The 25,814-nt window shown below is 39.3% G+C and overlaps 1 protein-coding gene across 2 annotated transcripts; it reads left to right on the top strand.

The window, feature by feature from the left end:
* Window positions 1–71: 71 nt before the first annotated feature.
* ZNF133 (zinc finger protein 133) lies at window positions 72–24,084 on the top strand. Of its 2 annotated transcripts, XM_045528852.1 has the most exons (5): window positions 72–283; window positions 1,693–1,749; window positions 14,913–15,039; window positions 15,516–15,611; window positions 22,158–24,084. In XM_045528852.1, the coding sequence occupies exons 1-5, from the start codon at window positions 140–142 to the stop codon at window positions 23,900–23,902; spliced, it is 2,169 nt and encodes a 722-aa protein (XP_045384808.1). In that variant the 5' UTR covers window positions 72–139; the 3' UTR covers window positions 23,903–24,084. The 2 variants fall into 2 exon arrangements, with proteins under 2 accessions (XP_045384808.1, XP_045384809.1); XM_045528853.1 differs by lacking the exons at window positions 72–283; window positions 1,693–1,749 and adding an exon at window positions 9,608–9,686.
* Window positions 24,085–25,814: the final 1,730 nt, after the last annotated feature.

Raw genomic sequence — 25,814 nt, 5'->3', positions numbered from 1 at the left:
TAGGGCGATGAGCTTCACCGGAGCCTCTAGGTGTTTTATGCATGTGGTTTGAAGAAAAAAAGGGGGAAATCCAGGTGCCACAGTGGCCGTTCTCCCGGTGACAGAGCACGTTACCGAGGAACGGATCCGTCGGAGGCCAATGGGAACTGCCGGCTGTCAGTGTGCTTCTGGGTGCGCCGAGCACCCTGGGAGCTGTGGTCCCGGCGCCGTGCCGAGGATTCGTGGTGGTAGAGGAGGGCCTCACCTGGTGGCTGGAACGAGCCCTTGTTCTTTGGGGGCGCTGGTGAGTGAGGCCCCCGCGGGATCCTTGTTGCAGGTGTACCCTTTTCCGCTTGGAAGAGAAGGTCCTAAAAGGCTGGCTGGTCTATGGGCTGAGCCTGGGGACCCTGGGGATGGCGCGGGGGGGACGTGCTGGCGGGGCTTAGGCCGTGCCCTCCCGGATGTCTTATTTTAGGGGTGTGGGCGCGCATCTCCGAGAGAGTTGAGTGAAGCTCATTTGTGAAGCTGGGTGGTGGTGGGTGCGGGGCTCGGGCTTTCTGTCCTAGGGTTCTTGGGGACAGGTTTGGCCTTGGGTGAAATTGCAGTGCTAGGCCGGGGGACGGGGGTGGGTCGCTCATGCTACACATACCCAGGTTTTCGGGGATTGAATAAGGGGGAGATTTTGGCTGTCAGATGTTCCCTGGTGGTGGAGTGGGGACTATCCCTGTGGCCATGTGTCCCCAGGGCTTGGTCTGTTAGCAGCTGGTTGTCTTCTGACCTAACAACCCCTCTGCTTTTTGGAGTTGGAGCGAGGTGACTTGGCCAAACAAGCCGGGATTGGGGTTGGACTTGGACTGGGTTGGGGTGACCATTTTAGGTGATCTTAGGGTCTCAACTGGGCTGGTCGCCCCTGGGTTCAGGGCTTGGAGGAAGAGGTCGGGCTGGGGCCCACTGGGCAAGTTTTAAAAGGTTCCAGAACTGTCACTGATCACAAGAATCACGGATTTCCATGTTTGTGGTATGGCCAAACTTTGGGATTTTAAGTTCCATTTAAATTTTTATTTCAGGAAAATTTTAAACAGCCAGAAGTAGATAGAATTCCATAGACTAAATCTCCATCTTCCAGATTCAACACTTACCACGTCTTGACCAATCTTGATTCATCTCCAAGTGGACAGGAAGACAATCCTTACAATCCCCAGAGGTTCACCATCATTGCCCTCACTGTTTATGAGCATGGTCTCCACAGACATTTCCTCTAGGCTCCCTCCCTTTGTAGCAGTATCACCTTGAACAAGCGGCTTACCTTACTGTGCCTCAATTTTTCTCATCTGTAAAATGAGGATGATACACTGAGTTATTGTAAGGATAGAATAGGTAAAACTCATACAGTGCCTGGAACAGCCTCTAGTATTAATAAATATTAAGTGCTCAGTAATTGTTACCTTTCATTATTAATAGTAGGCACAGAAAGGATCACCTCATGCTGAGTGTCTACAGCATGTCAGGACAGGCTGGGTTCTCTGCCTATATTCCAGCTCTGTTCTCAAGAAGCTGCCCACAGTTCTTTCCTAGTTTTTTCCTGTGACAGGTCCATTCCTGATGCCATTAAGGAAGAAGAAGCACTACTCTGCTGGAGCTTGAGGATTTCCATTGACTTTCCTGAACATTTTTTGGTTCTTGTTCTCTCTCCTGTGGCCCCTGCCTGCCCAGAGAGGACTGCCTGCTGGGGAAGGGGAGCCTCCTGGGCTCCTGACAGCCCAGCTGCAGGTGGGTGCCACTTACCTTTTGCATTTCCAACCATGAATGGGTTTCCTTTGCTCAAGTTGGACATCTGTGTCCTACGATGTCCCACCCAGGGATCAGAGTCCCAGCTGGTTCCCCTAGGAAAACAAGCCTATTCTAAGGGTGACAGTTTTCACAGGGAATATTTTTGAGGCCTCATGCTCTCATTTCTTATATCTCCATCCTTGCCCCTACTTTCCTTCTGTCAGTGTTTGTTCAACCCTGCTCATTCCCAGGGTTCGGCCGGTACTATGAAGTTGTCGTCATTCCGTTCTTTTGTCTTCCAGTGCCCTTCCTTACTCTTTTTCCTGATAGAGTAGTTAAGCAAATCCCAGCTATAGTATTTCACCTGTGCATACTTCAATAGGCATCTCTCACACAAAAGGACTTTTTGTTTTAACGTAATCACAATTTCACTGTTACATCCAACAAGATTAATAACTAACATGATTTAATACACAGCCCATATTCAATTTTCTCCAATTGTTTATTTTTATTTATTTAGTTAGTTAGTTATTTTGAGACAGGGTCTCACTCTGTTGTTTGGGCTGGAGTGCAGTAGCGTCATCACAGCTTACTACAGCCTCCAACTCCCAGACTCAGCAATCTTTGCGCCTCATTCTCCCAAAGTACTGGAATTAGAGGTGTGAGCCACCACACCTGGCTTCTCCCCAATTGTTTAAAAAATTCCATTTTCCCCAGTCAGAACAGCCCTGGTCAGAGGCAGGAGAGGGAGAAGTATCCGGAAACAACATGATAAGTTTTCTCTGTTTCTGCCCCTCTCTCCTCCTATTTCTTCTGACCTTGCTGATCTGCATTAACAGCTGTCTAACTTGACACAAGCTGGGCCTCTATATTTTCCTTGCATCCTGGTTGTTTCCAAATATACCTCCCATTTCATTGGCTGCTGTGTCCTCTCAGTTCCACCTGTGCATACTCCTTGATTCCTTTTCCTTCCCTTTGTCTCCATTCCTGTACTCCCCGAGCTTCCTGTCTCTTTTCCGTAGTCTTGCTTTGCTTTTCCTCCCTTTCAGAGCTCAACTCCTTGAAAGAATTATCTGTATTTGCTGTTGTCATTGCCATCTTGCCATTGTCTTTTAGAAATTTCTATAAGGCTTTCCAGTTCTACCTACCAAAAAATATCCGTGTCAAAGTCACCAGTGTTCTCCCTATGGCCAAAGGCCCCAGTTAGTTCTTAGCAACATTTTATATAGTTGCTTATTTCCTCCTTAATATATCCTTTCATGTGGTTGCTCTTGATTTCCAGGTCTTCCTGGTTTTCTTCCTGCCTCCTCTCACCCCTTTTCTAGCTCCTTGTCTTCTTCCAAACTTCCACTGTGGAAGGCACCAGTTTAGTTCTTAGACCTCTCATCTTCAGCTGTACTGTCTCCTTGGTGATCTTGTCTACTCTCAAGTCTTTAAATGCCATCTGTCTGAGACTCGGCCTAGATCTCTGCCTTCAACTCCACATCCCAGTCTCCTACTGTCTTCTTCACATTTCTACTTGTACATTTGATAGGCATCCCAAACCTCGAACTCTGATCATCTCCCCAGAACACGCTCTGCCTCAGTAGAGTACAGATAATTCTTTCAAGGAGTTTAGCTCTAAAAGGGAGCAGAGACTTGGCAACTCCTTCCTTCAGATTGCTCAGGCTGAAAACCTTGGAGTCATTCTTGATTCCTTTCCTGTTCTTACACCCCATTCACACTAAGCAAATCTGGACTCTAGCAATCTCCAACGCCTGCTGTCTTCACCATGGTCCAGGCACTATCTCACCTGGATGATCATAGCCCCTGAGTGGTCTCTTTGCTTCTTCCTGTGTCCCCCTAAGGTATATTAATCAGTACAGCAACTGGAGGGATCTTTTAAAATATAAATCAAATCATGTCATGCGTTTGCTCAAAACCCTCCAGTGGCTTCTCATCCTAACCAGAGTCAAAACCAGTGTCCTACAAAGCTAGGTCTGATCTCCCTACATTTACTCTTGGATTTCATCTCCACCACTCTGTCTCGGTCACGCCACACCAGCCCCAGTGAACTGTCTGTTCCTTGATCACACCAGTCTGAATGTTGCATCAGGACCTTTGCTGGGCCTGTCCTGCTGCCTGAGATGTTCTTTTCAGAGCTGTACACTTGGTTACTCCCCCCGTCCTTCAGATTGTTACTCAGTCACCTCAGAGAGGCCTTCCCAAACCACCCTATTGAAAATTCCAAAACCTACTTTTCTGCTTCCCTGCTTTATTTCTTTTTATATCACGCATCACTTTCTGATATACTCTGTGTCCTATTGATTCATGTAATATGTCCATCTTCCTCCTCTAGACTTCCATGTCAGTGAGGGCAGGTGTTTTTGTCTTTGTTCATTTTTGTATCCCCCAGGTTTATAGTAGTATTTGTCACACAGTAGGAGCTTAATAAATGTTTGCTGAATGAAGGAATAACCCAGACTTGTGTATATAGAGCTAATTCTGGGAGTAATGGGTGAGGCAGACTGGAATGTTGGAAAATGGTCTGCAGAGACTGTCACAAAGCTCCTGCCATTGCCCTAGTACCCCAACTGGTGTAGGGGTGGGGAGGAATTGAAAGAGTTCACAGACATGGAATCAGTCAGTCTTGGTAATTGGTTTGATATGGAAGGTAGGGGAAAGTAGTCATGAGACTAAGTCAGTGCAAGGATGATAGGGAAGATGCTTTGTCATTAAAAAAGCAAAAGAGAGAGAAGGCACAGTGTGTCTGGAAGGGTTCTGGTTATTGATTGCTGTACAGCAAATCACCCTAAAACTTAGTGGCTTAGAAGAATAACCATGTTATAATCTCTCACAGTTCTTTGGGTTTACTCGCATCAGCTGCGCAGTCCTTGCTCTGTGTAAGTTATAGATCTCACTATTGCTGCAGTCATTTGGAGACTCACTTGGGTTGGAATATGTGCAATATGGTTCCCTCACATATTTGGCATGTTAGTGAGTTGGCTGGAAGGCTGCAGCCAGCTAAGACAGCCAGGCCTCATTCTCTCCATGTAGTGTCATGGTCTCTGCCGCTCTGCATGGTCTCTCCAGCAGGGTAGTTGAACTTCTTACGTGGTATCTTAGGCCCCCCAAGAATGAAAGCTGTCTAGCCTTCTTAAGTCTGTAACTGGCACTGTGTCACCTGTGTCACATTTATTGGTTAAAGCAGGAACAAAGCCAACCTAAAGGAGCTCCTAAAGCTTAAAGCTGGAATAATTTTAACAGCAAAATAAACAGTGATGATATAACTGATAAGATATGAATCCATACTGATATAAATAACTAAATATAAATAAATAGGGAGACTGAAATAGCTTTTGCTTACAGAAGAATTCTAATTAATGAATGTAAAATGAAAGAGGGAAATAAAACATTGTCATTTGGAAGACATCACAATAATACCTGTTGCAGACAGGCTCCATAAACATGCACTAAAATCAGTGGATGGAAGTTTGAAGAGAAATAGGGTATTTGTATAATCTCAAAGTATTTCTCCCAAGATATGTATTAATTATAAAGGGAAATACAGTGACTGTACTGTGGAGAAACCCAACAGACACCACCTTAACCAAGTGGTCAAGATCAAGGTTAACATCGCCAATAATGAGACATATCAGTATCATGAACTCATTGAGATGGTGCACTGACAAGGACACAATATCACAACATCTGAGATATTCTAATGAAAAAATGAAATAACCTCATTCTAATTGTGAAAAAACGTCAGACAAACCAAAATTGAAGGATATTCTTCAAAAGCATCAAGTTCACAAAAAAACAAGACAGAGGATCTGTCACAGATTGAAGGAGATTAAAGATACATGACAACTAAATGCAATGTGGAAACCTCAGTTGGATCTCGGACCAGAAAGAATACATGAGTGGAAAAACTGGCAAAATTTGATTAAGATCTATAGTTTAGTTAATAGTATTGTGTCAATGTTAATTTCCTGGTTTTGATCATTGTACTTACGGTTTTCTAAGATGTTAACATCAGCAAAAGCTGGGTGAAAAGTATATGGGAATTGATATTTTTGGAATTTCTCTATAAGTGTAAAATTAGTTCAAAATAAAGAGTTTTAAAAATCTATCAATCCTATATTCTTGAATTTTGTTTTTTATCCTTAGAACTCTTCATATGGTATATTATAATAATGGATTTCCTAAAACTGAACCAGTCTTGCTTTCCTGGGTAAATTTCACTTTGTAACGGTGAAATATTTTGTTATTGTGGTATTAAAGTCACTTCACTAATATTTAATTTAGAATTTTTTTCAATATTTATAAGTGATAATCTATAATTTTCCTTTTTGAACTATCAAGTTTAGGTCCCAACGTTATACTTGCTTTATAAAAAGAATGAGGACTTCTTTTTTTTTTCAGTGCTCTGGGGACAGTATTTGGAGCATTGGGACTATCTAGTTTGAAGGTTTAGTAGAATTTCATTGTGAATCATCTTGGGTAAATTTTGGTAAATTATATTTCTTTGGAAGCTATTCACTTTATATAGGTCTAAAAACTTATTTATATAGAGCTCTGCAAATTGGTCTTACATGACTTTTTAAAAATTGTTTTTTGGTGATTCAGTAGTTATTTGCCCTTTGTCATTACTTTTTTTTTGAGACAGAAGAAGTCTTGCTTTGTTGCCCGGGCTAGAGTGAGTGCCATGGTGTCAGCCTAGCTCACAGCAACCTCAAACTCCTGGGCTTCAGCGATCCTACTGCCTCAGCCTCCCCAGTAGCTGGGACTACAGGCATGTGCCACCATGCCCGGCTAATTTTTTCTATATATATTTTAGTTGGCCAGATAATTTCTTTCTGTTTTTTTTAGTAGAGACGGGGTCTTGCTCTTGCTGAGGCTGGTCTCGAACTCCTGACCTTGAGTGATCCACCCGCCTCGGCCTCCCAGAGTGCTAGGATTACAGACGTGAGCCACTTCGCCCGGCCTGTCATTACTTATTTTGAATATTTATGCTTTCTTTCTTTTCAGTTAGCTAGTGTTTATTTTGTTGGGTTTTTTTTTTTTAGAAACTAGGATTTGATTTATTAGATCTACTGTTTTATGTTCATTAATTTCTGCTTTCATTTTTACTATTTCCTTCTTTGTGCTTTCTTTTGGATTACTTAATTTTACTAGCTCTTTGAGCTAGAAATTTATTCTGATTTTTTTTTTTTTTGGAAAAGTATTTAAACCTATAATTTTCCTCACCTCACTGTTTAAAATAAATCCCATATGTACATAGTGTTTTCATTATCATTATTTTTTAGGAATTTGTAATTTCATCTTGTTTGTTCCCTTTAATTCCCACCTATTGTGTATGCAATATTCAGCAAACTTTTTCTACTTTCCTCTTCTCCTTTCTCTTCTATTTTAGTGGCGTTTCAACCTTGTCAGGACATCTAGCTGTATAACTTAGCATGTATTTTGTGCCTCTCCTTTCTTCCTCTTTTTGTAATATATCTACAATTATGTATATTAAATGCTCATATCAGTCTTTTTGCTGAAGTTTCTTCTGCAGTGTCTGGTTTTGAATAATTTTTTGCCCAGACCTTTTTTTTATTGTGGTAAATATACAGAACATAAAATTGACCATTTTAACCATTTTTGAGTGAACAGGTTAGTGGCATTGAGTACATTCACATTGTTGTACATCATCACCACCATCCACTTCTAGAAATTTTTTCATCTTCCCAAACTGAAACTTCATACCCATACCCATAAACAATAACTCTCTACTTTCCGTTGCCCCTAGCCATCTCAATCACCATTCTATTTTTTATGAATTTAACTATTCTAGGTACCACATATGAATGGAATCAAATGATAATTTGTCCTTTTATTTCTAGTTTATTTCACTGAGCATAATATCTTAAAGGTTCATCCATGTTGTAGTATGTGTCAGAATTTCCTTCCTGGCTGGGCACGGTGGCTCACGCCTGTAATCCTAGCACTCTGGGAGGCCAAGGCGGGTGGATCGTTTGAGCTTAGGAGTTTGAGACCAGCCTGACCAAGAGCGAGACCCCGTCTCTACTAAACATAGAAAGAAATTATACGGATAGCTAAAAATATATACACAAAAATTACCCAGGCATGGTGGCGCATGCCTGTAGGCCCAGCTACTCAGGAGGCTGAGGCAGGAGGATTGCCTGAGCCCAGGAGTCTGAGGTTGCTGTGAGTAAGGCTGACACCACGGCACTCTAGCCAGAGCAACAGAGTAAGACTCTGTCTCAAAAAAAAAAAAAAAAAAAAGAATTTCCTTTCTTTTTAAGGCTGAATAATATTCCAGAGTGTGTGTGTGTGTGTGTGTGTGTGTGTGTGTGTACACACACATACCACTTTTTGTTTATCCATTCATCCATTGATGGACACTTCAGTTGTTTCCACCTTCTGGCTATTATGAATAACGCTATTACAAACATGAGTTATACAAATAATTTGTTTCATGTCTTCCTTCTAGTACTTGGGTGTATTTAGCCAGAAATGGAATTGGTGGGTCATATGATAATTGTATTTTAACTTTTTTGAGCAGCCGCCGTACTCTTTTGTGGCTACACCATTTTACTTTCCCACCAGCAATGTGTAACAGTTAAACAAGGATTCTGAAAAATCTAAAGGAATTCTTGTATCTTTTGCTTGGAGTCACTTCAGATTTTTTTTGTTGTTCTTTAATGTCTAATAGTTTTTCTAGTGGATGTTTTGGAGTTGGTGGTTATGAATCAGTTTTTCCCTCATATCCCATAACCCCTTTCATATTTAGATTCAGGTCATCTGTTTTTGAAATGTTTTCTTACATTATACTTTTAAATATTAGTTCTCTTCCATTGTTTTGGGGTTTTTCTTCAGAAATTGCAATTATATGAATATTATTTCTTTGTCTGTTTTCCCTTCTGCTCTCTTTCTCTCTGATCCTCTTTAATTGTTTATTTCATTTTTATTCTCTTAAGTTGTTTTCTGGTTATTCTTAAGTGTCCATCATGTTTTCATTTCAATCTATTTTTCCTTGGGTGTCTTGGAATTCAGTCTTCATTTCTCATGTAATATTGTCTTTTTCTTTTATTTCTTTCAGAAGTTCATTCAAACCTCATTTTGTTTCTTCACTTTTTTGTCCATTTCTATTCTTAGTTTTTGAATTTTTTATTCAAGATGATATCTCATATTTCTAAATATTTGAAGATATTTAATTTAGATTGGAGTTATGGTTTTGTTATACTTTTGTTTTTCTTTCTCACCATTTTTTTTATGGAATTTTCTTTAGCTAAATTGTTTGGATTCTTTTTTTTTTTTTTTTTTTTTGTAGATGACTGTTTGCATCTGCATTTCTGTAAACAGAATTGTCAGATTCTAGTGTTTTTGAGATTTTATTTTTATCTTTTAGAGACAAGATCTTACTCTGTCGCCCACACTGGAGTACAGTGACATGATCATAGCTCACTGCAGCCTCAAACTCCTGGGCTCAAGGGATCCTCCTGCCTCAGCTTCCTGAGTCACTTGGTTTATAGGCATGCCCACCATGCCTGGCTATTGAGATTTTTCTAGTTCAGGAAAACTCTTCTGTCATTGTAGCAAAATACCATTTTTTTTAGGATTGCTCGGGAAAGAGAGGTTGTGTATGCCTTGATTTTTTTTTTTTAATCTCTTGCTTTGCAAGACCCTGAATTTTTCTTTTTTGCTTGTTTTTCCCTTTACACCTTACTATTTCCAAGGGATACCTTTTCCTTTTCACACTCCCCATCATGCTGCTGCTCCACCAGTTGTGGAGTAAAAGAGCAGGCCTTGCCTCACTCATAGAGAGAGCATTTCTACCTGACACCCTTTCATTTCTGTTTTCCTTACCCAGATCTACCTTCTGAGATATCATCCTTCTTTAGGGAGACCAGGAAAAAAAGGCCACAGGGTCCCGGAGAGCCAGGGGAATGGTGAGTGTTTCCTGTCTCCATACTGGCTGTCACAGGATGGACACATCCCTTCTCTTGCCCTGACTGCCTTACTATACCTATCAGAGTCCAACTTCAATTCTAGAGGTGTGAATCATGTTACCTGCAGCCTTCCCTCAGCATTGCTCTCTGCTCAACCTTCTAAACAACACACAAGTCTACAGTACAAGATAGAGTCAACATTCCTTTGTTCAGCTTCAAAACTTCCACTGGCTGAGAGTAACATCATAAGGGAACAGTAAGATCCAGGAATCTCTCTCTCCACCTAGACCACAATTGTACTGGCAGATCCTGTTAGGTGTACCTATTTTGGAACTCTGGAGTCTAGTTGAAGGCTTGTAGCTTCCAGGGGAATACACAGAGGTAAATCACAGTTAATTTCAGGTCTTAGTACCTTAGCAGCTACTTATCCCTGACCCTGTCAGCCCTATGGCAGGCAGACATCCATGTGTTTCTGGAGCAGCTTGCACATGGCTTTTGGGAGACAGGGTGGGCAATAACGACCCTTTACTGCAAATATTGAGAATCTATGTTCTGATCACTGATAGCTATTTCTGATTACAGAGGTGATTCACTGTTGTTTCAACCCCCACTGGCTGAAGTAGCTTTTGGGGATTTAAGGAGCCAAAGCCTATTCCCTGCCCCCCTTAATTTTTCCTTTTTTCAGCATTTTAGGACTAGGACATTCAAAAGCAACTGCATAGATGGGGTAATTTAGAAAGTCACTGTGCATACTCATGGAAAGGCACAGGCACAGAAAACACCTGAGAAGACCCTAAGTTTACACCTCAGGCTGATCCCTAGCATGGAGACACCCTACATCAATTTTTAAAAAATAAAAATACAAACAAAAGGGAGACTCTGACTTCCAGAGTTGCCACATTATAGGGTTTAAGTGTCCAGTTTTCAACAGAAATCACAAGGCATACCAAGAAACAGGAAAGTATGGCCCATTCAAAGGGGGGAAAAAAATCAATACACATCCCTGAGAAAGGCCAGATACATAGTGAACATACTAGGCAAAGACTTTAAAATAGCTTATTTAAAGAGCTAAAGGAAGATGTGGAGAAAGTCAAGAAAACACTGCAAGAACCGAATGGAAATATCAATAAAGAGACAGAAAACCTAAAAATAGAACAAAAAAATTCTGAAGCTGAAAAGCACAATAACTAAGATAAAAAATTCATTAGAGGGATTCAGAAGCAGATTTAAACAGACAAGTATCAGCAAACCTGAAGATAGGACAATTGAAGTGATCAAGTCTAAAGAACACAGAGAAAAAGACTGAAGAAAAGTGAACAGAGCATCTGGGACCTGTGGGATACTAGCAAGTGGATCAGCTATGCATTGTGGGATTCCCAGAGGGAGAAGAGAAGGAAAAAGGACAGAGAAATTAATTGAAGAAATAATGGCCAAAAACTTCTCAGTTTTGATGAAAGACGTGAATGTAAACATCCAAGAACCTCAATGATGAACTATAGGTAGGAAAAACTCAAGAGAACCACATCAAGACACAATATAATCAAACCATCAAAAGCCAAAGGTGACAGAGAATTTTGAAAGCAGCAAGAGAAAAGCAACTCATTACATAAAGGGATCCTCAAAAAGATCAGATTTTTCATCAGAAATCTTGGAGTCCAGAAGGCGATGGATTGATATATTCAAAGTGCTAAAATAAAATAAAAACTACCAATCAAGAATCCTATATCTGACAAAACTGCCCTTCAATACTAAGAGAAAATTAAGACATTCTCAGGTAATCAAAAGCCAGTGGAGACCATTACCACTAGATCTGCTCTGCAAGGAATACAAACAACAATCTTTGAAATGAAATGAAAGGACAATAGGCAATTACTAGAAGGCATGTGAAAAAAGTTCTCTGCTAAATACACAGGTAGTAATATAAGCTAGTATTTCTTTATAACTTTGGTTGTAACTTTTTGTTTTCTACATGACTTAGGAGACTACTGCATTAAAAAAAATTGGTTTTGACCACATAATACGTAAAGATATAATTTTATGACATCAATAACTGACTGGAGATAGGATGGAGCTGTATAGGGACAAAGTTTTTATTTGTATTGAAGTTAAGCTAATAAATTCAAATTAGGGGTTTTTTAAACTTTAGGATAATAAATATAATCCCATTGATAGCCACAAAGAAAATTGTTATAGAATATATAGAAAAGGGAATTTAAAAGTTGCACTAAAAAAATCACCTAAAGATAAAAGAAGACAGTACTATAGGAGATGAAGGACAAAAAGCTGCAAGACATGTGGAAATAAAAAGCAAGATGGCAGATGGAAGTCTCTCCTTATTAGTAATTACTTTATATGTAAATGGATTACACTCTCCAATCAAAAGACAGAATTTGGCATAGAGGAGGGAAAAACACCAAAACATGATTCAACTATATGCTATCTATAGGAGACTCATTTTAGATCCAAAAACACAAGTAGTTTGAAAGTGCCTGTAATCCAAGCACTCTGGAAGGCCAAGGTGGCAGGATCACTTGAGCTCAGGAGTTTGAGACCAGCCTGAGCAAGAGTGACACCGCATCTCTATTAAAAAAAAAAAAAAATAGAGAAAAATAATTTAAAAAAAGAAAGTGAAGGATGGAAAAGATGTTTCATGCAAATAGTAACCAAAGAGAGTGGGAGTGGCTATACTAACACCAGAAAAAATAGACTTTATTTTAAATCAAAAAAAGGTTACAAGAAATAAGACATATTAATAAAAGTTTTAGTACAGCAAGAAGATATAAAAATTAAAAATACTTGCACACCTAATAATAGACCCACAAAATATCTGAAGCAAAACTGGCAGAATTGTAGGGAGAAATAGACAGTTCTACAAAACGGTTGGAGATTTCAATATTCCACTCTCAATAATGGATAGAACAAGAAAGACAATAGATAAAGAAATAGAGAACTTTAACAGGACAATAAACCAACTAGATACATAACAGACATATTTAGAACATTGTACCCAACAAAAACAATACATATTCTAAAGGGTATATGAGACATTTTCCAGGATAGGGCCACAAGTTAAATATCCATAGATTTTAGAAAAATATAGATATCTTAAGAAGTATCTTATACCACAAGATGAAATTTGAAGCCAATAACAGAAGGAAAACTGAAAAACTAACAAATATGTGGAAAACGAACATACTCTTAAACCAGTTCTTAGAAGAAGAAACCACAAGGGAAATTAGAAAGTACTTAAGAGACAAATGAAAACAAAAACAACATACCAAAACTTATGGGATAAAAATAAAACAAACAAAAAATCTGGAGCTGAAAAGTACAATAACTAAAATGAAAAATTCATTAGATTCAGAAGCAGATTTGAACAGACAGAGTATCAGCAAACCTAGAATGGGATGAAGGAAAAGTGCTAAGAGGGAAAATTTTAGCTGAAATGCTTATATTAAAAAAAAGAAAAGTCTCCAAGGAACAACCTAATTTTATGACTTAGGGAACTAGAAAAAAAAAAAATAAACTAAACCCAAAGCTAGCAGAAGGAAGGAAGTAATTAACATTAGAGCAGAGTTAAATAATACAGAGAACAGAAAAATAATAGAGAAGGTCAATGAAACTTAAAGGTAGTTCTTCAAAAAGATTGACAAATCTTTAGCTATACTAAGAAAACAAGCAACATTTACTAAACTCTAATTACTAAAATCATAAATAAAAAGATTATCACTTATTTTTGTAGAAATAAAAAGGATTAAAACAGAGTATTACTAATTATATGCCAAGAAATTGGAGAACCTAGATGAAATGAACAGATTCCTAGAAACACAAAATCTATCAAGACTGAATCATGAAGAAATAGAAATTTTGAACAAGCATATAACTAATAAGGAGATTGAGTCAGTAATCAGAACCCTGCTGACAAAGAATCAAATCCTTCTAGACCTGATGCCTTTACTGGTGAATTCTACTAAACATTTAGAGAAGAACTAATACCAGTCCTTCCCAAACTTTTCCAAAAGTATTGAAGAGGAGGGAGCACCGCCTAACTCATTCTATAAGGCCATTATTACTATCATACCAAAATCAGGCAAAGATACTACAAGAAAATTATAGACAAATATCCCTTATGAATATTTATGCAAAAAAACTTTAACAAAATACTAGCAAGCTGAATTCAACAACATATTAAAAGAATTACACACCATCACCAAGCAGAATTTATTCCTGTAATGCAAGGATGGCTCAACATATAAAAATATTGATGAATATAAAATGTTACTTTAACAGATGGAGGAATAAAGCGCATGCTCATTTCAATTGATGCAGAAAAGAATTTGACAAAAATCAGCATCCTTTTATGAAAAACAACAAACTGGAAACTATCTTAACATAATAAAAGTCATCTATTAAAATCTCACAGCTAACATATTCCATGATGAAAGAGTGAAAGCTCTAACATCAGGAATAAGGCAGCAATACCCACCTTTGCTACTTACAGTCAACAGAGTATCAGAAGTTTTAGCCAGAGAAAGTAGGCAAGAAAAAGAAATAAAAGGCATCTGAATTAGAAAGGAAAAATCAAAATTATCTTTTTGCAGATAACACGATCTTGTATGTGGAAGACTCTAAAGATTACACATGCACAGACAAAATCTAGAACAAAGTCAACACTGTACACAAGTCAGTTGCATATTTATGCACTAACAATGAACAATCCTAAAAGGAAATGAGGAAAACAATTTCATTTAAAACAGCATTGAAAAGAATAAAATACTTAGGAATTAATCAAGGAGGTGAAAGCCATACACATTGAAAACTACAAAACATTGCTGAAAGAAATTAAAGAAGATTTAATGGAATGACATCACATGTTTATAGATTGGAAAGCTTAATAGTGTTAAAATAATATAATACTACCCAAACTAATCTACAGAGTCAGTGTAATCCTTGTCATAATCCTAATGTTCTTTTTTACAAAAATAGAAAAATTCATACTAAAGTTTATATGGAATCTCAGGGGACTCTGAATACCTAAAACAGTCATGGAAAAAATAACAAAGTTGGAGGACTACACTTCCTGATTTCAAAATTTACTACAACGGAACAGTAATCCAACCTGTGGTACTGGCATAAAGATAGACTTGTAGACCAATGGAATAGAATAGAGCACATCCATGGGCAAGGCTGGTTCCTGGGTAAGCAGGGATGGGTTTTGTGTTACAGGCACACATGGCATTCAGGGATGTGGCTGTGGATTTCACCCAGGAGGAGTGGAGGCTGCTGAGCCCTGCTCAGAGGACTCTGTACAGGGAGGTGATGTTGGAGAACTACAGCAACCTGCTCTCACTGGGTAAGCATGGGACTTGCAATCTTACTGCTGAGAATTTTAGGCTATGCTTGAAGCAGCCATCTTGCTTTGTGTCTTGGCTTTGCTTTTGCATTAGACTCCAAAGCAAAGACATTTTGTTCCCCATTTCCCCAGTGAAGGTCTGATTTCATAGAGTTGAAAATGGATAGATTTGTGTGTATGCACATGTATGTGTGTCATGTTCTGCATTTGTAGGCCTTCTTCCCCAGGCTGGGGCTCTCTTCCTAAATTAACTTCTTTTAAATGAGAGAGGTGTTCATCCACTCAATGTGGAGTGGAATCAGTGTGCTCTCATCCAAGTTTACCTTCCCCCTTCCTCCCTTCCATTGCTGAGAGCCCACTATTCTCAAGTCTTTGTGCCATCCTTTGAAGTTGCTCACTTAGCTGGGCTCTGAATTCTTGAATGGGCCCTGGATCCTATAACCCACAGTTACTTTGATTTTTTTTCCTATGAGCAGGAATTCCATTTTCTAAACCAAAACTCATTACCCAGCTGGAACAAGGAAAAGAGACTTGGAGAGAAGAGAGAAAATGTCCACCAACCACTTGTCCAGGTGAGTGGAGAACACTGGGCAGATGGGGCCCAGGGCTGTCAGTAGCCCAGAGGCTTGGGAGAGAGGAGCCATTGCTGAAATGCTGGGGTGGGACGGTATTCTTCTGCCTCCCAGGCTGCTGTTTAGATCAGCAAGAATATGGGGGAAAAAAAAAAAAAAAAAACTGAGTGAGGAAGAGAGAGAAGACAAGTCCAGAGGGAGAAGGAAAGCTTAAAAAGCCAGTCAAGAAATTGAAATGGAATTGTAAAAATACTGTGAGCTAAGAATGTCTTTTACATTTTTTAGTGGTTATATAAATATCTATATAACATCCTCAATTTTGCCTCTTAGCCCTGAAAGCTTGAACTATTTACTACCTTTAAGAAAAAGTTTGCTGACCCCTGCCTCTAATAGTGTATAATATATAGCTTTAACTGTTTATGTTCTACTTAATTTGGGTACCACTTTATGTAAATCGTAAGAACATTGCAATTGCAGTTTCAGTTAGCCCCTTCTCCCAAAATCCTTTATGCTAAAGTTGTCATTTGTATTATACACTCTATATGTAGTTTTTTAATTAAGAGAAAAAAATAGTCTTTATACTCATCCAGATAATTTACCACGTTCTATTCTCTTCATTTTTATCCTGAAGATCTGAGTTTCTCCTTGGTATCATTTTTCTTCAACCTTAAGGACTTCATTTAGCATTTCTTGTGGTGTAGGTGGCAATGTATTCTCTTATATTTTGTTTTTCTGAAAGTGTCTTTTTTTCACCTTCATTCTTGAAGGATATTTTTGTTGGATATACAGGGTACCCCTTTGTTCATCTTTTTATGTTAATATAAAAATAATGTGATTTGGGTGTTTTGCTTTTTAAGTAGCAGCATGTAGCTGGTATAGCATTTTATGCCAAACCAAGTGGTATTGTCTTTTAAGAAGGACTTTGGCCTTTCATGTTTTTCTTTGTAGAGACGGGCTCTCGCCATTGCCCAGGCTGGTCTCAAACTCCTGGCCTCAAGTGGTCCTCTCACCTTAGCCTCCCAAAGTGCTAGGATTACAGGTGTGACCACCGTGCCTGGCCTTTTTTTTTCTTACAGTTCTGGAGGCTAGAAGTCCAAGATCACAGTGTTAGCACGTTTGGTTGCTCTGAGGCACCTCTCCTGGGATTACAGATGGCCACCTTCTTGCTGTGTCCTCACGTGGCCTTTTCTCTGTGCTCACAATATACCCCTGTTATCTCTTCCTCTTCTTAAAAGGGCACCAGAACCATTGGATTAGGGCCCACTAATGACCTCACTTACCCTTTAATTCTTTAAAGGCCCCATCTCCAAATATAGTCACATTGGGTGTTAAGGGTTCAGTGTATGAATTTGGGGGAACACAGTTCAGTCCATAACAGCATCCTTTTGAGGACCTCATAGTAGTTCCATAGATTCTCAACTGAATATACAGTTCCATAAAATATCAGTTGGGTATGTAAGTCCATTGGATCTCAGTCTCATGAAGAAAGAAGTAAAGATATGAGGGACTGATGTATAAGGAGAAAGGTCATGGACTGGAGCCCCAAGGAGGGTTAGGGAGGTAGGGTGGTCATGGTGCTTGAGCAGAGTGAGCCAGAAAGTAGAATAAAAGGCTATATCAGAGAAGGGAATGGGCACAGGAGTGACTTTGAAGATTGTGCAATGTCTGTGGACAGTGTCCAAAGTATTATATAAGTGCCTGGTGAAGAGTGAGGTCAGTGTTGCGGAGAAGCTAGAGTGTCAGCCAGTGGTTCATCCCCACAGAACCCCCCGAGAGTGGTGGCAGGTACTAGAGTAGGGAGGATGTGAGCCAGGTGATCTGGTCTTCAGGGGAGGGTGTGAAATGAAGAGGGCTGTGGATGATCCTAAAAGAAGTTTAACAGGTTGTGGTATGGAAGATATATTACAAAACAAGGACATATGCCCAACTCTGTAATGCTTGACATATGAGAGGAAAAAGCTGTTCATCTACTTGAGGAAGACACAAAAGTCTTCCTCTTAGAGGACAGCAGAAGTACATCTAGCCAAGACTATGGAAGGAATGTTGGATAGAGAGGGAAACAATACAGTGACATTATCTGATCTGAATGTTCATTCTAAATAGTCAGGAGGAGGCTGGGAAAATGCCATATACCCAGACCTTTGTATGTTTACACAAATACTTATTTTTCTCAACCTGAAAAATATGTAATTATTGAAACATTTACATTAATAAGCAATTTACCAAATTGTCTTAAGTTTAAACTTATCTTTTGATTTATCTGTTTTGTGTTTAATCCTTAATTTAAAGAAAAATAGTAGCTCTCACAACAGTGTTAAGCAAATTAAAACCTGAAGAATGCTTTACAAATTTATGGAGCAAATCTTTGTGGTTGCCCAGGAAGCTATCTTAGAAACCCAAAATACAGGTATAATGGAGGAAAAGACTGTTCTGTTTTAGGTGTAAAATATATCTTAACAGTTTCATTATTCTATATTTGAAACCTGGATTTAGGAAAGGCAATATGAGAATCCTCAGAACAGACTAGTTACAAGAGAGCGTAGAGTTGTCTTGGCTACTTCATTGATCAGAATACTAATACAGTTATGTAATACTGTAAATAAACATAACAGGATTGTTTGCAACAACATGGATAAATCTGGAGGATAATATGCTAAGTGAAATAAGTCACAGCTAACAAATACTGCTCAGTCTTAACTTATATGTGGAATCTAAAAAAGTCAAACTCATAGAAACAGAATAGAGTGGTGGTTACCAATTGAGGACTGGGATGGTTGGGGAGATACTCATCAAATAATACAAAATTTCAGATAGAATATGTTAAAGAGATCTATTGTACAACATGGTGACTACAGTTAATAACAATGTATCATATTCTTTAAAATTACCATGACAGTAGATTTTAGGTGTTCTCGCCACAAAAAATGATAGACATATGAGGTATTACCTATGTTAATTATCTTGACTTAGCGATTTCACCATGAGTACATATTTCAAAACATGTACATAATAAATGTATACAATTTTTATTTGTCAATTAAAAATTAATTGTTTTTTTTAAAGAGTAACAGGAGTTACCATAATCATTAAGAATTTTAAACCATCCTGTTATTTAACTTGACTGAGGAGTCTGATAAGAGGTAACACGAAAGCATAAGAATATAAGACACTTGAAAATTAAAAATATACATATAGTAAGGCAAAAATAGAGCTTTTGTTTCCTAAGTATACAGAAAACTAATTATTTTTCCTATGGAGGATAGAAATTATACACCATTATAATTCCCCGTTAGTTACCAGTTTTCTTATTGGTTTAAGCTGTTTTATTTATTGATATGCTATGTAATTGTACATGTTTTTAAGCATGTATATTATTCAGTGTTGATGGACAGTATTTAAAGTCTTAATTTGCAGTCTCTGAAATAATTAACTTATTTAATATTAACATAAGGTGATCATGTTAGTTTAGGCAAGAATATAAGTAAAATTATTGCATGCAAACTCTATATTGTTTAGTTTTTTAATTTTTTTGTTTAAATATTTATTGATTTTCATAATGATTTCTTAATAGGTGGTCTCGGAAATTGAAAAGCAACAAAATCAGTGTTGATGTAAAAAAATTGCCTAAAAAATATGCTATTTCTTGAGTTACTTTGTTTAAAGTAACTATAGATTTTCATAATTTCCAGCACTGTCTGTATCCTTATCTTAAACATTTATGAATGCAATATTATTAATAGCTTATCTGATTTCTAAATAAGTATAGGTTGAGTATCCCTTATCTGAAATGCTTGGGACTGTAAATATTTAAGATTTCATATTTTTTTGCATTTTGTAATACTTGCATGTATGTAATGAGATATCTTGGAGATGGGACCCAAGTCTCAACAGGAATATTTATGTTTCATAGATACCTTAAATACATAGCCTGAAAGTAATTTTATTTTTCCCTTGGGGATGCTAAATAAACCATGTTATGTGCCTGCATTTTTACTATGACCCATCACATGGCGTCAGGTGTGGAATTTACCACCTGTGATGTCATGTTGGTGCTCAAAAAGTTTTGGATTTTGGAGCTTTTCAGATTAGGGATGCTCAACCTGTATATGAGTCTTGGAGGTTTAGATTGATTAAACTTTCTTTGAGAAAGTGAACCAAGTTTTCTATCACTAGAATATTACGCTAATGCTATATTTACACTCTGATAAAATAAAGGAGAAGACATTACATCTGTCTAATTTCCAGGCTTTATACTATTTAGAAATGTTGATTTCCCCCCTTATAGTTACTTACCAGCTAGTAAAGTTCTTTACATACATAGTTTATAAGCCCTGAATTCCTCACCTTCTTTCTTACAGTGTAACCTACTAACCAAAGCCTCTAACTTAACTAAAGTTTTTTCTGTAGAGCCAGAGCTCTAGCTGCAGCAAGAAAGATTTCCTTCAGAAACCAGCATATTCAAATAATTGGGAGTTCAATTTTTATTTTAATTTGGATATTCTTGAGTTTTTAAATTTTAAATTTGTATCAGTGCTCATTAGTCTCTATAAACCTATCAGTATGGGAGCACCTATAGACTTAAAGTACTTTATAAACTAATTCATTAATTTGGTAATATGTTGTATTAAATCTCTCCTCAGACTTAATGTTTTGAAGAGTATACACATAATGGCCGGTTTATGACCAGCTGAAAAGATTGACCAATGAAGAACTGAAATTTTGTTTTTCTTCTGTTACTCCATATCAGTGTTAAAACTGTATTAACTTTAAAATTTCTCTAAAGTGGCCACTGTAATTCTGAATTATATTTAGTATAAACAAAAGCCTGCCACTATATAAGATGTCGACATATCAGAAGCCGTGGTTGCCATGGGGAGTTGAGGGGATTACCTGTGTGCCAAAATCATAGTCACTGTGTTTAAAAGAGAACAGACACAGGAGTTCCTTCTGCTGAAAGACCTATTTACCTAGTAACCTAATATGTATGAAAGGAAACCAAGGAGTCATCAGCAATTGCTTCCCTTTTCCCATCATATTTAAGAGTAAAAAACAGCCAACAAATCCAATCTAAAAACTCTACCAACTCCAGAGTTACCATAATCTCAAGGAAGTTGCTGGCCAGAAATAGAAATACAAAATCAGTTACAAGTTGTGGACTCTCAAACAACCTAGATTAAACAAAATAAACTTAGTGAGAGCTCAGCGAAAGCTGACAGAGTTCAGTCATTGCTGTGGAACAGTCTAGAAGGGACCATTGGTCAATCGGTCCTGAGCAGGGAAGGATTCAGGCAAAGCATGCTTTCCCAGCAGAAGCCCCACAGCACTGGAGCTGGGGAGAGATGGGCATCAGGTGGCTCCCCAGACTGTCATCAAAGCCTGAAGTACCTTCTGTCATCAAAGGCCACCAGAGCTACTGAAAAAAGAAGCTGAGCTCATTTATTGTCCAGGCAGTCAAACACAAAAGGGAAAGGATTCACTTAGCCATTTGCTGAGTGGAAAGCGTCAGGATTTTTAAGTGTTAGGAAAGCGTAGTTATGCTAATTATAATTAGGATTACAAAGTAACATTCTGTACAGGATGGAATAATACTGGAATATAGATATGTACACAGTTCTAATAAGCCTGATTGTTCATTGGTCAAGAAAAATGTGTTCAGGTAGATCTCATAAGATCTAAACCTGGTTTCTCAAATTGCTTGGTCATTGATTGCCTTCAGCTGACCAGAACCAGTTGTGATGAAACAACACATTCAATATTGACATCTACACAACAGATACTATAAATAGAAAATTTTTCTTTTACATTGGTTTCTGGGGAAAATTTTATTTATACTAACTATGGAAATGAATAAGGCTTAGGTCAGGGACAGCAGGAAGGAGCATCTTTTAAGTCAGTAGGAGTCTAGATTATGTGTGTGTTGTCCATTGCTGAAAGCCGCCTGCCATGTAGAAGTTCTGGTACAAAGTAATCCTCTAACAAGTATTTGTTAGTGAGTGGGTAGATTCCTATGCAGGTATTTCACACTTTCTCTTTAATCACTCTCATATGCTGCTTCCTGCACCAGGGGTTCTCTGTCCACTCCAAATGATTGTTCTCTCAGTCTATCCCTTTGTCCTCATAGGGAAATAGGGGAAAACATAAGGACATTTTCACATGAGTCCTATGGTTAGATATCTCTAAAAGAAAAAAAAATATTTGTGGGCACGGTTTTTTATCAGTGTGGTGTTTATGAGTTGGAAGGTAATTGTAGTGTAGGGGAGACTGTCCCATATTGGCCCTATTTACATACCCCAAACTGCCTGTGATGCTTTTATAGTCTAATACATAGAATAAGTCTCAGGAGTGGATTTTCTGGATTGTAATAGAATATGTAAGATGTAGTAATGGGCTGGAAAGTAGGCCATGTAAAGGAAGTCTTGATTGGGTAGCACTTAGCTTGTAAGCATTTCAAAGAACAGGGGATCAAGTGTCACCATCAGACTAGGCAGAATTGCTCGGGCTGCCCCACTGAGGATTCAGTTCTGACTTGGACTTTTCTCTCTACAGAACCAAGGCCAGAACTCCACCTTGGTGCTTTCTTCCCTCCGGATTTGTCCAGTCAGAAGTTCCCCATGCAGCCTGTGCTGTGTAATCATCCCCCCTGGATCTTTACATGCTTGTGTGCAGAAACTCACATCCAGCCAGGGGATCCACGCCCCAGGGACAAGGAGAAGCAGCAACAAGTCTCCGATGGAAGTTCCTGGAGTGATAAAGCACAAGGTCAAGAGAGACAAGGTGCCAAGCCTTTGTTTGGAAGGACAAAGAAAAGGACTCTGGGAGTGTTCTCCAGGCCACCCCAAAAGCAGCCAGTCAGCTCTCGGAATGGCATCAGAGGGGTGGAGATAGAGACCACACCAACCCAGACAGGGAACCCTGAGGAAACAGACAAACTATTGAAGAGGATAGAAGTCTTAGGATTTGGAACAGTCAACTGTGGAGAGTGTGGACTGAGCTTCAGCAAGATGACAAACCTGCTTAGTCACCAGAGGATACACTCAGGAGAGAAGCCTTACGTGTGCGGGGTGTGTGAGAAGGGCTTCAGTCTAAAGAAAAGCCTCGCCAGACACCAGAAGGCACACTCAGGGGAGAAACCTATTGTGTGCGGGGAGTGTGGACGAGGTTTTAACCGGAAGTCAACACTCATCATACATGAGAGAACACACTCTGGCGAGAAGCCTTATATGTGCAGTGAGTGCGGGCGAGGCTTCAGTCAGAAGTCAAACCTCATCATACACCAGAGGACACACTCAGGGGAGAAGCCTTACGTGTGCCGGGAGTGTGGCAAAGGCTTTAGCCAGAAGTCAGCTGTCGTTAGACACCAGAGGACACACTTAGAGGAGAAGACCATCGTGTGCGGTGATTGTGGCCTGGGCTTCAGCGACAGATCAAATCTCATCTCTCACCAGAGGACACACTCAGGGGAGAAGCCCTACGCCTGCAGGGAGTGTGGGCGATGCTTTAGGCAGAGGACAACCCTCGTCAACCACCAGAGGACACACTCAAAGGAGAAGCCATACATGTGTGGAGTGTGTGGGCATAGCTTTAGCCAGAATTCTACCCTCATCTCTCACAGGCGGACACACACTGGGGAGAAGCCATATGTGTGTGGGGTATGTGGGCGAGGCTTTAGTCTAAAGTCACACCTCAACAGGCACCAGAACATACACTCAGGGGAGAAGCCCATTGTGTGCAAGGATTGCGGACGAGGCTTTAGCCAGCAGTCAAATCTCATCAGACACCAGAGGACACACTCAGGGGAGAAGCCCATGGTGTGTGAGGAGTGTGGGAGAGGCTTCAGCCAGAAGTCAAACCTCATCGCACACCAGAGGACACACTCAGGGGAGAAGCCGTATGTGTGCCGGGAGTGTGGACGAGGCTTCAGCCACCAGGCAGGCCTCATCAGACACAAGAGGAAACACTCAAGGGACAAGCCCTACATGTGCAGGCAGTGTGGCCTAGGCTTTAGCAATAAGTCGGCTTTAATCACACATAAGCGGGTACACTCAGAAGAGAAGTCATGTGCATGCAGAGAGTGTGGCCAAGGCTTTATCCAAAAGTCACTCCTCACCTTACATCAAATGACACACAAGGGGGAGAAGCCATGCATGTGCAAGACTTATGGGCAAGGCATTGGCCAGAAATCTCACCTCAGCAGACACAGGAAAATGAAGTCTGGCCACCACAGACAGCCACTCCAGCCCGACCCTGAGGCCTATTCAGGGCAATCTTCTGAGCCCTTATACTCTCTTTGAAAGTGAAGATGATGGCAAGGACTAACAGTCAAAATTTTTATGCTTTCATGAATTGGAGAAGGAAATGCATTCCATAAGTGGTCAGAGGACATTTGACTTAGTTTACTTTCTTCACACTAAGTCTTCTCCATGTTTTGTGGCCTTTTATTCTAATAAACTTAGCTTCCTTACAAATCTGTAACCTTGGCTGTGTACCTCATTGTCTCACCTACAAAGGTAGGGAATAAGGAGTGATATAGATAGCTCGAACTCTTAAGTCCTCTGCTCCGCCAGCATTCATTTCTTTAGAAAACATAAGAACTGAATCATTTGTATATTTATTAGAAAGTCTAGTCCTTTGTCTGAGGAGAGAATCTATGAACTGTATACAGAAATTTCAGGAGGGAAGAGAATCTTCCAGAAAATGTGGCTTCCTCTAGTCCAGTTTCATCTGCAGCTACCCTCCTCCCTTGGCTGTGTGACAGCTCCCTTTCCTGCTTGTCTCCTCCTCGCTCTCAACATCTGTATTGTTGCTGTTGTAGAATCATCTCCTGACTTCCTGTGTTGCTCTCAGGCTTTAGTCCCTGGTCCTCCCTCTTTGGGGCCCTCTCACAGATACATTGTCCTCTGTCCTCAGCAACCCAGTCCTGGGGCCTGGTCTTAGCTATGACAAAGCAGAGCCTTGGGTCTCAGTTACACCCATACCATGCCACCAAGAACATGGATAACAGCCAATCATCCCAGCTATACCACCTCACCGGCACTCCAGTAACTACAGTCATGTGCTGCATAATGATGTTTCAGTCAACGAGAGACCACATATATGACAGTGGTCCTATAAGACTGTAATGGAGCTGAAAAATTTCTCCTACTGACATCATAGGCCTTCCAGGGGAACAAAATGTGGAAGTAGAAAACTGATATTGATGATCCTGACTCTATAGGCCTAGACTAATATATATGTTTGTGTCTTAGTTTTTAACAAAAAGGTTTAATGAGTTAAAAAAAATGGAAAAAAGCTTATAGAATAAGGATATAAAGGAAAAATATTTTTGTACAGTTGTACAATGTGTTCGTGTTTTAAGGTAAATGTTATTACCAAAGGGTCAAAAAGTTGTATAAAGTAAAAAAGTTACAGTAAGCCAAGGTTTATTAAAATTTATGAAAATTTTTTTATAAATTTAGTGTAGCCTAAGTGTACAGTGTTTACAAAGTACTACAGTAATGAACAGTAACAACCTAGGCCTTCACACTCAGCACTCACTGACTCACCCAAGGCAACTTCCAGTCCTGGAAGTTCCATTCACAGTAAGTGCCCTATATAGGTGTATGATTTTTTTTTATCTTTTATACTGTATTTTGCTGTACCTTTTCTATGTTTAGATACACAGATACTTACCATTGTGTTACAGTTGCCTACAGTATTCAGTACAGGAATTTGCTGTAGAGGTTTATAGCCTAGAAGCTATAGGCTGTACCATATAGCCTAGGTGTGTAGTAGGCTATACCATCTACATTTATGTAATTATACTCTATGATGTTCACACAACAATGAAATCATCTTCTTAGAATGTATTCCTGTTCTTAAGTGATGAATGACTGTATATGACGATCTTTAACCATGTGTCTTCCTCAGCCTAATGGAATGAACTTCAATAAGAGGCATAGGAAAACCATGAGATTTGTAACAGAAAAACCAGCTAGGTCTGAAAAGGACAGAAAAACTTCTGCCTTTCTATGGGCAAAGAGGCAGACTGAGAAATTTACTAAGCTGCAAATATGGGTCGTTTCTCATGGAAAAGGAAGAGTAACTCAAAGTGTAGACATCGTGGAGAATCACTGCCAGGGAGCAGCACTGAGCACTAAGCAAGGAGCTGGTAAAATGTGCCCAGCTGAAGTGCTGAATTTCTATGAACCTGTGCCAGCCATTTCC

The sequence above is a fragment of the Lemur catta genome, chromosome 17 (genome assembly GCF_020740605.2).
Source record: "Lemur catta isolate mLemCat1 chromosome 17, mLemCat1.pri, whole genome shotgun sequence".
NCBI classification, from domain to species: Eukaryota; Metazoa; Chordata; class Mammalia; order Primates; family Lemuridae; genus Lemur; species Lemur catta.
Note: the sequence above shows the minus strand (reverse complement) of the source record. Positions and strands in the feature narration are given on the sequence as shown.

Bases quoted from the DNA above. Each gene is read 5' to 3' on its own strand.
- ZNF133 (XM_045528852.1), top strand. From the start codon at position 140: ATGGGAACTGCCGGCTGTCAGTGTGCTTCTGGGTGCGCCGAGCACCCT. The intron at 284-1,692 runs GTGAGTGAGGCC...CTGCCTGCCCAG, and splicing joins CTTGTTCTTTGGGGGCGCTG to AGAGGACTGCCTGCTGGGGA. The intron at 15,040-15,515 runs GTAAGCATGGGA...TCCTATGAGCAG, and splicing joins CAGCAACCTGCTCTCACTGG to GAATTCCATTTTCTAAACCA.